Source organism: Melanotaenia boesemani, chromosome 18 (assembly GCF_017639745.1).
Source record: "Melanotaenia boesemani isolate fMelBoe1 chromosome 18, fMelBoe1.pri, whole genome shotgun sequence".
Taxonomy (NCBI): domain Eukaryota; kingdom Metazoa; phylum Chordata; class Actinopteri; order Atheriniformes; family Melanotaeniidae; genus Melanotaenia; species Melanotaenia boesemani.
The window spans coordinates 26,417,811-26,431,740 of NC_055699.1; the positions used below are offsets into that span (position 1 = coordinate 26,417,811).

Below are 13,930 nucleotides of genomic sequence, written 5' to 3' on the forward strand. Positions count from 1 at the left end.
CCAGATGTCAATTTTAGGCTGGGACAAAGGTTACAGTAAGTGTTTTGTGGGCCAGATGTGGTCCAGGTGTCAGATTTTGTCTTGGACACAGAATAGAGTAAGCAGCTTTTAGTCCAGATGAGGTCCACACATCAGCTTTTAGCTGGGACATAGGTAACAGTAAACGTCTTGTGGGCCAGATGAGGTCCAGACATCAGTTTTAGGCTTGGATGTGGATTACAGCAAATGTAATGTGGGCCTGTTGTGGTCCAAGTATGAGGTCATGTGACTGAATTCTGGTAGCCATACTCGCATGGAGTCAACGCCACGTATGGGCCAATGGACAATGGGCCTGGAGTTCCGCTCCATTGTGGACCTGGAGTTCCGCTCCATTGTGGACCTGGAGTTCCGCTCCATTGTGGACCTGGAGTTCTGCTCCATCATGGACCTGGAGTTCTGTCAGTGAACTTACTCTAGAAAGCAGGTGGAGATGATCTGATGATCTTTGTAACATGGTGCATTATCCTGCTGGAAGTAGCATTTAGAAGATGCTACACTGTGGTCATAAAGGGATGGACATGGTCAGCAACAATACTCAGGTAGGCTGTGGTGGTTAACTGTTGATCCAAGGCAGGATGGATCCATGTTTTCATGATGTTTCCACCAAATTCTGAGCCCACCATCTGAATGTGGAGCTGAAATGGAAATACCCGGTGTGGTCTCCTGCTGCATTCTGGTCCGGACAACTGCTGCTTACTGGATATTTTTTCTTCTTCAGACCATTCTCTGGAAACCTTAGAGATGGTTGTGTTTGAAAATCCCAGTAAATACTCAGACCAACAATCATGCCACATTCAGAGTCACTTAAATCTTCTTTCTTTCTCATTCTGATGCTCAGGTTGAACTTCAGCAAGTCGTCTTCACCACGTCTACATGACTACATGCTGCCCTGTGACTGGCTGGTTAGATGTGAGCATTAACAGCAAGCTGAACAGGTGGAGCTGATGACGTGGAGGGGAGTATTTATATAGAATTTTGATGTGCATGGTGCATGGTCACCTTTTCTGATTTCTCGTGAACAAAGTCAGACTATGAGATGTTTGACACATATTTTATATTTGCTTGTTTGCTGTTCTGACTTTCATTACCCAGGTTAACACTACTGGATGCTTGTAATCTACCTTGGCATAAATTATACTAAAATTAGATCCGTTCCAGTCTCCGGTTTCGACAGTGATAGCTCCTTCTATTCTCTAACACAGTTGGTGAACTCCATATTGTTTTCAACCCAAATGTTGTTAAGCCATTAACCTCTTTACTGTGTAATGCTGTTCCTCTTTATTGTTTGTTGTTTTTATTATTATTCACTTGACAAACAGCCACTATTGGTCAAAGAGCCCTTTGCAGGCTTGGATTAGCTTCAGAGGCTTTCATTATCCTTTGATTCAGCCACCTTGATTGCTTTCAATTGGCGTGAACACCTCATTTTCTCGTCTAATCTAATTCAATATCATCTCATTTATGGGCTGATAGGATGAGACCCGAGATCATTTGCTCAGTGTGGTATTGCAGTGAGATTAAATGTTTGTCTTGCAAAGTAATGATGATGTGTTGAAAATATGGGGTCGTATTAATTTTACGTCTGTGCTCAGAGAGGGAACTGAGCAGGTCTGTACAGGCTGCATACCAAGAGGGTCTGAACGAACCTGCACGGTGTGACCTGATAGGAGAGAGTGACTCATTTCACCTCAGGCGTTTCTGGATTTTGTGACAAGGTCTCTGAGAATGTAAACAAGTTTTAAGTCTCTTCCAATCTGACCTACTGTCTGAGGACTGCTAGAAGACAAGATCTGCCTCGCTGACAAGTGTTTGCTTTTTGACAGAAAAGAGCACAAAGACAAACATTTAGCAGAAAAGAAGCTTTCAGATTAAGAGCTAGTCATGTCTTTAAACTCAATTCTTTTCCTATTTTAGTTTAGCTTGATTTATTGTTGCTGCTGCCTTTCCTTCTGCAGTGCAACAATTCTGGAAACAGTTCCTCACATTTCTTCCACCTCTCAGGCATTAAGAGAAAGTGATGGTTGTCTTGTTCACAGGAGACAAGAAAGGTGACTATCTGTCAGCTGCATCTAATGCCTTTCATTCTCTGAGTCCACCACTGCGGTTGTAGTCAAACTCATGTCCCCAGAGGTCAATCAGTCAGACAGACAGCTGCTCCAAACACTGCAAAGACCTCAGGCCAGAGGACGGTAACGTCGCCCACAAACAGCCAATCGCTTTTAGAAACAGGCAGAGCTGGTTCTGAGAGGAGATGGAAGATAAACCCATTAAATGAATTAACCCTTTAAAGCCCAACTCTAGAAAAAAATGGGGAGAAAATTATTCTAATCTGAAGTCTTTATTTGGCCCCTTAACAAACTGTAAAAAAATAATTAACAAAAATAAATTTGTGTATTTACAGTTTATTACTGTACAAGATGTCAAAATTATTCTAGTGCATGGGTATCCACCAGGGTTTTGAACAAAGTTTTTACCATAAAGGGATGCAAAAGGTCTCTGAAACTGTATCAGATATGATGCATACATAATTAAAGGGTTGATCAAGGCTAAACCGAAGTACTGATGAAATTGTTTGAAGTCTGATATTTATTAACACATGAGGCAAAACAAGTTTATTAATACAGCACATTGTATACATTTTAAAGCTGCTATAAATAAACTGGGGCCTTTTAATACTATTTATATTCACTACTATAGTGTAATATTGTATTTTATAGCTAATATTGTTTTATGTAATGTCCTGTTGTACCTGCCCAGGTACTGCAGATGCTAATTGGCTCTTAGCTAACTCTGGCACAGTCGTGTGATTGTGCAATGTCCCTGTCAAATAAACAATAAGATAAATAAATAAAATAAATACAACCCAGTGTGTTGTGTATGATCAGAAGAAAAAGATAAGACAGTATTTGTTTCTGGATTTGTTCAGGCAGCAGCTCGTGAATGAAAGGATACAGCCAGCATGCAGCCGATGGATGGAGGAGACATCATGGAGTAATAGAAATGTACTGACTCAATTTTAACATAGCTGACTGAAGCTGGACACTAATCACTGGACCATCATCTTTGCTTCTAAAGACAATCATATCAGATTTGTTTTTATTTAGCTGAAGAAAATTCTAGAACATCCAAATTTGACCGAGACACAAACTGAAGCTTTGTTTGGGACCAGAGTCCCCCGGTGAATCAATAATATAGAGCTGGATGTCGTCAGCATAATTATAATCAGATATTTGGTTTGCCGCTGTCCTCAGTTTCCTTGTGCTGATATTAACATGTTTTAGCATGTTGGTTTGACTCATATGTTCATTAGTCTGTACCCAACTTTGATCCTTATAGAAATAAGCAGCTTTTTGGCTAGACTGTCATGAATGAGAATGAAGCCAGCCAATTTCACGACAATTACGTTATCCTGTTAACTTTATTTTGGTGAATTATAGATTATAGATTATAGATTCATTTCTTTTAGAGTTTACGAACCAGGACATGATGTTTAAATTTGCATGATACTCCAAAAACCTGATCAGAACCACCTGTACCGAGTCATCCCTCCAACTCACCAGGGAAAAGTCAGCTTTGATCCCGTCCAGTTTTCTGCATTCTGTCACCAAAGGAAGGAAGGTAAAGGTTATTAATAAGACCTGATTTGTGTCTGCTAACCCCCACAGGGAATTAGTTTGAGAATATTTGAAAATGTAATAATGCATAATTAATTTTAAGAGAGATATTCACAAGTGCTGTACAGGAGGAATCTCCTTAAACGCTGCAGGATGCCTCATCAGCCTTTACTGAGAGATACAGCACAGAGTTACTGATTTACTAACGCTACCCAGATTTTCTCAGCTTGTCTCGGGATTCAAATCTCCAAATCCTCTTCCATTCAGATGCCCCCTCTCTCCACCCCCACTTCCACATTTGCTTTCTGGTCTACATGGACTCCCAGAGTGAGCAATATGAAGGATTACCCTCCCCGGATGTAATCCAATCAGAAAAAGAAAAAAGAGGAAAAGAAAAAAAAGCAGGAACAGATTTCTTATCTTTGTAAGATGGTGCATTTCCCCTCATCTCTGAGAGCGCACTGCCAACATTATCAGTCATTTGATTACCTTGAGTAAAAATGGATAGAGAACAGCAGCAGTTCCAGCCTCCAGAGGCCTGACTTGCACATTGAAATCCAATTGAAGCCTGTACCTTATGTATTTGTTTAAGATTTGGAAATAATTAACTGGGGTAAAAGCTGTTATGGCTTCAAAATGGGATTAAGCAAGACATGAATGTTTTTTTTTTAGTTCAAAACAATCATGGCTTGAGAGCACCTTTTTTGTGCCACTTTTCTTTTATATGCAATTTCAGAAATGCATCTGTGGAGCAAAATCTTTTAGATTCAATGGGCATATGGCCATTAGAGAGTTTTTTTTTTTATCATGACTGCATCTGTACACAATCTGTTTCACACACTGTAGGTTGGGCTAACAGATGTTGGCTGCATAGGACAGATGATCCTGTGAACTAAATACAGCCACAACATGTGTTTCTCTGGTTTCCATATGGATAAAACACATGTAGCCATCACACTGACCACTGACAGCATTTTAAGCTGTTTAAACTCTTCTTGACAAAATCTTTTTATTCTGCCTCCTGTCTGAAATGACATCCAAAATAAGTACAGTATATCTTATCAGCTACCAGGGCTGAATGTATAATCCTGGTTTCTACAGAAAGCTGAGACGTGTGCTACAGAAGTATCAGAATCAAGATGTGTTACCGTGTCGGAGTAAATTCACCTACAACACAGTAGAAAATGTAAATACTTTCAGTGATGGCAGCCCAATTCATCTAGGAATGAGTAAAATAGCCCGAGGATTACTTTTTGTCTTAGTCCTAGTACAGGAGAACCTGAGCCATTTTCTAGGTGTTTTAATAGATAATGTATGCAGGTAAGTATCTCAGGAACCCATCAGCCGATGATCAGAGTCAGGAGAATCCAGGGATCGCCCCCACATTCGTGATAGATTAAAGACAACAAACGGTGACAATCTTAGACCTGGAACATTTTCTCCTCCAGCTGTTTTCTCTGAGTGTTTGTGATAAATTGATTCTGACTGGATGTAACATGAGAGGAAGAACTTTTTAAGGGTAACCTCTGTCCTGCGTTTGACCTACAAGCCGCCTCGCCTCACTGTGATGCCTGGCAGACATCTCTTTGTTGTCGGCTTTCTGCTGAGGTGTCCTGAATGGCGATCGCTGTAATTGCTAAAAGATAATTGTGCTGGCAGGTTACAATGAGACCTTCGCTCCCCTGAGCTGCACCCTGATCTCTGCATGAGGATGTGATTAACCGCCATCTCCTGTCATTAACCGTGAGGGCTTTTGGCAAGCAGGCCGCTCCAAGTATTTGTCATATTAGTCCCGTTGCTCGGTCAGATCCAGTACTGGAATCAGGTTCCTGGTATGAAGCAGCTGGCTGCCGGCAGGTCTTGTTCTTGCACTTTTTTTTCCTGTGAATGGTCTATAGCTCAAGGGCCAAACATCTGACTTGACGCACAGCAGTCGTGTTACTTTATGGACCAGCATTAAACCCCAGAATGAATCATTTGCTCGTCTGTATGTGAACGGCTGCTGTTTTTGACAGTAACTGCCAAAAGCAGCAGCCAAGCAGAGGTTGAAAACAAATAAAGCACAACGTGTGTTTACAGACCTGCAGAGAACCTGTCTGCTTTGTGGGTTTTATCGTCGATGGAGCGCAGATTACGGCAAAGAGCTCACAGTCTTGGCTTGAACTGGCAGAAGCAGGTCATTGATCTTTTTTGCTGCCTCCGCAGAGCTGTGATGTGTCTGTAGACAGATTGGAAGGGGTGGGAGAGAAGGGTTGGAGCAGGCTCAGAAATGCACATGTTAAGTGGCTTCCTGATGGTGCTTCAGCAGCAGGACCCAGTTTTGCTTAGATTTCTTACCTCTTCTTGATGAGATCTCCCTGCACAAATCCTACAGTACAGAAGATGTTAGCAGCCACCAGGAAGCAGCAATGCTAACATGTAGCATAGCAACATGACAGGAGAAACTCAGCTAAAAGGCTTTACCAAGCACTGACATCCAAACTGAACACAGTTCAAACCCCAAGCATGAGAATGTAGAAAACCGTGAGAACATCTCCATCCACTTTAGAGATTCTGCTAATTTCTCCACACAAACAAGGAGTCGCGTGAAAGCCGAGACTCTGCTGGTTACAAAGACGTCTGTTTCATCACTGTGGGACAGAAACTCTGGAGCTAGCAGCCTGAACCAGAAAGAATGTCTTACTGTTGCTGTTTTGTGGTGAAATGTTTGATTCCAGCTCTAAAAACTCTGCTAATGTTCTCCCATGACTCTGCTTTTGTTTGAAATGAATCATGAAGGTCCTGCTGGTTTCCATGGAGATGAAGGAGCTTTTATAGTGAAGGATTGACTCTTCCTATCATAGTCTGTCTTGGGCTTCACTTCTTTTTGGATCCTCATGGTGGTTCTAAGGTGAATGTGGGGGCGATCCCTGGATTCTCCTGTAATTGGGTCACTTAGCTTCACTTTGTAAATGAGAAAACTGATGAAGGCGAAAACAAAACGTTTTACAAGAAGATCAGAGAGGGGGGCAGAGTGGGGGCTATAAAACAGCAAAGATGGAGGATTCTATTCACTGTTAAAGATTTGTTTTTTTACTATGCAGATACTATGCTGAGTGGTTGTAGCGGGGCTCCTGTCGGGTCGGTTTTGTTCATGTCCTATCGCCACTCTGATACTCTCCATTCAGAGGGATTTTGTTTGGAGCAGTGATAATGAATCATCAGCGGGGAACCCAAGATAAGAGGAAGGATTTAGATGTGTCTGAACAGACTCAGACATTTTGTTGGTGTCATTGTTCCCCATGTCTGCTCCTCTTTAATTCACAACCCCATCCTTTGTGTGTTCGCATTGTGAAGTGGAAGGAGTGAAGCATGACGGAATTTTTTGCCTCCAAACACACATGCTGATAAATCCAGCTGGGTTATGGCAGCAAAAGTTTTTGCAGCCCGTACGGTGCAGGTCAGCTGGAGGCGAGCGATGCTGCTGTGTGGGAAGGAAAGATGAAGCTGTGCAGGGACAGAAGGTGGGTGGAGAGGGAAATCTCTCACAGCTGCACAGCTTCACCATGCTTAACCCCTGCAGGCCGGTTCAAGGATCCCTAACATCTGTGTGTGCCGTGCATTGGGGGAGAAAATGGTTACTAACGCAATCAAGGTCTCATTTACATCCTGTGGTGCATCGTGCTGGGTGCAAAACACGCGGCTTCATCACAACCTCGGTCTGCTTTACAGTCTGAAGTGCTCGAAGCAGAGTCAAACAAATTCTCCCACTCTCCTTTTTTCTTTTACTCATTTTATTTGTTACACTTGAGGTAAATGATAAAATAGAAAAAGAACCTGATCAACAATAAGGCAACTAGGTTTGTTCATACAGTATGTAAGTGGATTTTTAAAACATAAATGAAGAAGAAAACGCTGAAGTAGCTCTGGGAACAGAAGAGCTTTAGAGATGCTGCTGGAACACCAACAAGGAGGCGGTTACACCATCCAGGAGGCTAGAAAGCAAAAGCAGTGAGACGTAATGTATAGCAGAGCCAGTTATGGAACATTTTTAAATCAAATATGTGGATTTGAAAGGATTCTGAGTTGATTTTACCATCTGTCATGTTGGAACTATGCTGTGGTTAAAGGTATTACAGACAGAAACTCTTCCATCACTGGTTTGATTCCCAGATAAACAAAGTAAACTCATAGTTTCCGTCACCTCGTCTATGTTAACATGTCAACACTGTCCACTTTAATGAGGACATGCTGAACATCCTGTGTGTTTACTGAAATAAATGAGTGGGTCCATCTGGGAGCTGAGCTCTGGGAAGACGAGCGATGAGGAGCATTCGGACCCGTGTTCCTGCCGCTATGCTCCATGCTGTTGGTCAGCCGCTGTGAGCTCCAGGAAACAGATGCAGCCTGATAAGCAGAGAGGATGTAATACCGTGCATGTCGGCTCTGTGCGAGTGTGTGTTTCCCTATTGTTAATCCGGTGTGTGTTCTCACACTTCCAGCTGCTTCCTTGTTCCAGTCGACCGCTGGGACAATCGGCCCTGCTGCTCTCAGAGAGACCAGAGGCCCCCGGTGACCGCTGCCCGGCTCCATTCACCGAGGAATACAAGAGAAGTAAATCACAGTTGTTTATTCTGTTCTCTGTGGCCATTTCCCAGAATCCGTGCAGGCCTGAGCGGTGCCATGCCGTACCAAGCAAGGCTTGATGTGAGTCAGTCCACTTCAGGGCTGGAAAAGCCGCGTAAATCACAGCTGCTTATCTGCATCTGAGACGCGGCGTTAATGCACACACGCTTGTTCAAATGTGATTGTTTGCAAGTGAGTCAGTGCTGGAACTGTTATAGGAAACACAGCAGCAGCCGGAGAGAACACATCTGAACTCCGACACGCAGCAGGAATCAGGAATAACAAAGTCTCAGTTATTGCAGGAGAGCTCCCCCAGTAACCACATGCACGTTCTTTATTTCTGCAGAGGAAGAACGACATCCTGCATGTGTAACAAAGGATTTATAAACCTTTTTGTGCGTAATTTCGGATTCTTGCAAATGTGTGTTCAAATGCACACACACACACACACACACACACACATACACACACACGCGGGAACTCACAAGCACAAAATAAATTTGCAAAACACTTACAAAAATGTACAAACATTAATATTTAATACACAAACTTTTCACCTGCAACACCACAAATCTAAAAGTTTCATGTTTAAAAAAGACTAACGATAACGAATTGTTGCATGAATCTTCTCACATGCATGAACAAACTGCATTTACATACACATCAGTTCAAACTGCATGAGAGGTCCGTTCACACATCCAGGGATTTGTCTGTCCGTCCGTCACCAACCATCTCTGTGCGTGTCAAGTGATTCATGAACATATAACGGTTTTTATTTGTAGGAACCTTTTTATACACAGAACTGATGGATGTGTGAGGCTAAAGGTAACAAAAAAAACTGTGTAAATTTAATGTTTGTACATTTTTGTAATTTGTGTGTAAATATATTTTTTGTTTCATCATTCGTAGACGTGTGTGTGCATCTGAACCCACTGTTACACAGAAACTGGTGTACTCGGTTTATAAATCCTGTGTTCCACATGCACGATGTCAGTCTTTCCTGCATACCTAATGCTCCTCAGACAACAGGAAGCATGGTACATCATTTTTATTCCACGCTGCGTGATCCCAACCTTTATCAGTCTTATAAAAAGGTGACCTTTATATGAAATAAGCACAGACCCTCCCGTACATAAAGTTAATTCCAGGAAACATGATGCAGGTGTTAGCATTGAATATCAATGCCTCTATCTCCATCTTTTTTCCTTTTTTATTTCTTTAACAGGCAGCAACTTTGGCTCTGAGCGAGGAAACTTTCCCCTTGGTGATACGGACTTGGTGAAAGATATTCCTGTGTAAAATTCATGAATTCATAACTTTTGAGGGTATATTTCACTACTGATCTATTGGGCCGTGATAAGAATTCAAAGGTGAATGGCGCTGGAGGACATCTTCAAAGTGGTGGAGGACATCACAGGAAAGCCAATGAGGCACGTTGCCCTCCTCCAGCCTCCTCAGAATACATTCCATGTGCCTCCTCCTCACAATGTGATGCGCTGTCGGAGGAAAAATCAAATGCCATCGGAGTCTGCTGCCATTAACTTGATTTACATGGGGTTTCAGTCAAACTCTGACACCAAGAAAAAGAAAAAAATGGTTGTGTCGGCAAATTTCATCTGAATTTGTTAAACTACGACAAGCCTGGTGTCGATAGAGACACTCACACTGAAGGACAGCATTAATCAAAGGAAGGAGGCATGTGGTGGAGTTAAACACTGGAGCTACGACATCTATATGTCCTGTCTGACAGCAGCTCAGCGGCTTCCCCTCTGCAGAGCGTCGCTATCAAAGCTAACAGCCTTTAGCATGTGTCAGCGGAGGCGGATAACCCCGGGTAGATGCAAGAGGACAGGGAGGCAATCAAAGGCAGTCGGCTCAACTGGAGGTGACAGTGGTCAACTTCTGGAGGTGATAAAGGCCTTTGAACCTGAAAGCTGCTCCAGGCCCCACCCCTCCCCGAGTCTGGCCCCAGAGGGGTCAACTTTGATTTAGGCCCCTAGGGATCCTGGACAGCTCTCTTCATCTCTGCTGGAGATAGAGAGCTTAAGAGAGACAGAGAGCAGGATAAAGAGGGAGGTAGTCCACATCTATCAGATACTGGTCCATCAGTGGTGGCTGCAGGAAGGGTCAACATGCTTGACCTCAAACACTTGACTGGGAATGTTGGGAAGAAAACCAGATAAGTGGATCTGTAGGAGCAATGGCATCTGCTGACGACAGCACTCAGGCAGCACATCTCTGAGTGCTGCTTAAACAAAAAACCTGGATCCTCCTCATGTTTTCAAACCAACAAAAATCACAGAGTCGTTCAAGGTCGGTCTTTTAGACCCTGCTGGATTTTACAGCCCAGACCGTCAGAAACACTCAGCATAACAAGGAAAATATGTTTGAGGGATGGAATAGTCTTTTCCCTGAGAGACATGCAGAGTAAGGTTATGAAACAACCGCTTTCCCTTCCAAAATGTTATTATGGTTTATGTCATGTCTGCCTGGAAAGCAAATGATATATCTTGGCATTCATGTTAGATGATCTCCTTTTAGTTATTCTGGAGAGACTCCAGAATGAGGATCTGCAAAGTACAGAGTGCTTTCAGAACGCTGCCTCAGACTGTTAAAATACAACCTTAAATCCAAATAAGCAGCTTCTAAAAGAAGAGTGCTGAAAGGACGCTGCGTAAAATGTAAACATAAACAGAATTTACTGATTTCCAAACCTCATCAGGTCACATTTACTACCAGTAGAAGATAAACAACATCTCAGATGATGAAACCGAAACATTTTACCATGTGATGGAAAATATGAGCTGATAGTGAATCTGATGGCAGCAACATGTCTGGAAAAAGTAGTTCCAGGGTGATGTTCAGCATGGTGTAGCATCCTCTCTTCTTCTAACAACTGTCTGGAAACATCTGGGAAGTGAGGAGGATTCTAGCTGCTCTACAGTCCTGGACCTTGGTTGCTGGATTTCTGCTTCCATGATGCTCCAGATGTTTAGTATTGGTGAAAAGTCTGGACTGCAGGCAGGCCAGTTCAGCAGCCGGACTCTTCTCCTGTGAAGCCATGCTGTTATGATGGAAGCAGGATGTGGTTCAGCATTGTCTTGCTAAAATCTGCAAGGTCTTCCCTGAAAGAGACGTCGTCTGGATGGGAGCAGATGTTGCTCTAAAACCTCCATGTACTTTTCAGCATTGATGGAGCTTCACAGATGTGGAAGCTGCCCACGCCATAGACATTAATGCAGCCCCATCCCATCAGAGATGCAGCTTTTCACCTGTCCACTGATAACAAGCTGGATGCTCCCTCTCCTCTTTAGTCTGCAGGACACGCCGTCCATGCTTTCCAGAAACTAGTTCACATTTTCATCCAGGTTTCCACTTTGCCTCAGACTATTTTAAATGAGCTTTGGTCCAGAGAAGACGGCACTGTTTTTGGATCCTGTTCACATCTGGCTTCTTCTTTGCATGATGGAGCTTAAACCTGCATTTGTGGATTTCAGGGTGAACTGTGTTCACAGACAGTGAGTTCTGGAAGTCTTCATGAGTCCATGCAGTGGTTTCCAGTAGAGAATCATGTCTGCTTATAATGCAAAAGATTACCAGGATTTCAACGTTTTCCCGTGCATACGGAGATTCCTCCTGATTCTCTGAATCTTCTGATGATATTCTACACTGTAGATGGTGGATCTTCAAAGTCTGAGGAACATTTTTCTGAACTTGTTTTACAATTTTTAGATCCAGTTCATCTCAGATTGGCAAACCTCTGTCCATCTTTCCATCTGAGAGACTCTGCCTCTCTGAAATGCTCCTTTTATACCCAGTCATGTTACTGACATGTTGCCAATTAAACTGATTAGTTTTCAAATGCTCCTCCAGGTGTTTCTGATTTACTTTTCCAGCCTTTTATTGTTCATGTTGCTGAAAATGTTTCAGTTTCATCATCTGATATGTTGTTTATCTTCTACTGGGAATAAAATATGAGTTGATGGGATTTGAAAATCAATGGATTCTGTTTGTAGTTAAATTTCACACAACGTCCCAACGTTTTTTAGGATTTGGGTTTGTAGTCTTTTCCTCTTTCATGTCAGAGTAACATTTCCCAGATAAAATAGTTGGTGAGCTCTTGGTGTAATTGATATTAGTGCCTAAATTCCTCTGCAATTCCAACCCAGGAGGAAACTTTGTCACTTTGTTTTAAAGTTCTTCCCATGAAACAGGGCTGCAAAGGTCAAGCCTAGTCTTTCTGACATCATCATTTCCATTATTTCTTTATGTGCAGAATGAATGGGGTTAAATGTGGTAAGACTAACTTCAGAATAAGCGCGGGGGGTGGGGGGGTGTCTTCTGATCTGGTTGGGGCAACAGAGGATGTTCCAAATTTTTAGACATGTTATTGCCATCAGATTAACACTCAGCTCATATTTTCCATCCCATGGTAAAATGTCTCAGTTTCATCATCTGATGTGTTGATTATCTTCTACTGGTAATAAAATATGACCTGATGAGATTCTGTTTATATTTACGTTTTGCAGCGTCCCAACATTTTGTTGCTTCCCTATTTGTGAAGTTCCCAAATTCATTTAAATTCGTCCCTCGCAGTAAAAGACATCACTGGTCCAGGATTTTCCGAGGAGGTGAAAGGTCATGAGGGGGATTCCAGGTGAGCTCTGCCTGCAGGCAGTCAAGAGGCAGAAGAATGAGTGCTACAGCTCATTGTGCTCAGTCCACCATGTTCAAATCCTGCCTGCCCACCCGTCGCACATGTGCATGCATGCGTGTAAATACAAACACATCCTCTACATATAACAGAGCATCTATAATTGCATCTCTTCTATGAAGCAGAGGGAAAAATAACTAGAGGCCTGAGCTAGCTGATAATGCCACAAAGTCAGAGAATATTTAAGCAAATTGAGTTACGTCTGGTTGAGCAGGTTTGCCTCACTCTTCATTTTAAAGCCCTTTGAGAAGAATAACCCCAGGAGTTATATATGTTAGAGAAAAAAAAGTGCTGAATGCTTCTGTCTTTCTTGCAGCTCAGGGATGCTAAAACGTCTGACCTGCACAAGCAAATAAAAAGCAAGCAAGAAGCTGTAAAATTGATTAATTCAGTCAATGATACTCAATATGTTATTTCTTGTACGTGTGACCGCTTGGGGCTAATGACTCGCCCTTTATTGGTTATTACTCGCAGTCCTCATCTTTGAACATTACACCTGTGTACAATGATATCTTTATATTTATGATCCCTCTTTCTTTAACATTGACAATCAGCCAGAATGGTGGAGGGAGGGAGGGATGGAAGGATGGGTGGAGGGAAGGATGGGTGGAGGGAGGGATGGTGCACCAAGCCCTGTGCCGAGCCTGATGAGGCAAAGCAGAGAGAACATCAATTATTCAACGCTCAAATCACAAAAATAAAGATGGCAAAACCAAATTGTTTTGAAAATTTCCTGAGGAAAAAAGAAACGTTGGCGAGCCTCCCGAAACGCTGCTTGAAAATGCTCTTTGAAGGTAATGAGGCATGCTCATGGCACAGAGAGGCGGTGCCATGGCAAAGCGGCTTGTTCTCCACTGGCTTTCTTTCCTGCTTACATATCACTTTACTGAAGCACGCCTGCATTTCTAACGAACCTCCATCAAGCCTGGGTCTTTTAAAGAAAGCAATGTGGGGGAAA

The 13,930-nt window shown here is 42.7% G+C and overlaps 1 protein-coding gene across 1 annotated transcript in view; it reads left to right on the forward strand.

The window, feature by feature from the left end:
• Positions 1-292: 292 nt before the first annotated feature.
• Positions 293-13,930, forward strand: part of LOC121629264 (vegetative cell wall protein gp1-like) — a 32,942-nt gene continuing 19,304 nt past the window's right edge. The window contains exon 1 of the mRNA XM_041968897.1: positions 293-437. Within this exon, the coding sequence (XP_041824831.1) occupies positions 293-437 (145 nt within the window). The remainder of the gene's footprint in view (positions 438-13,930) is intronic.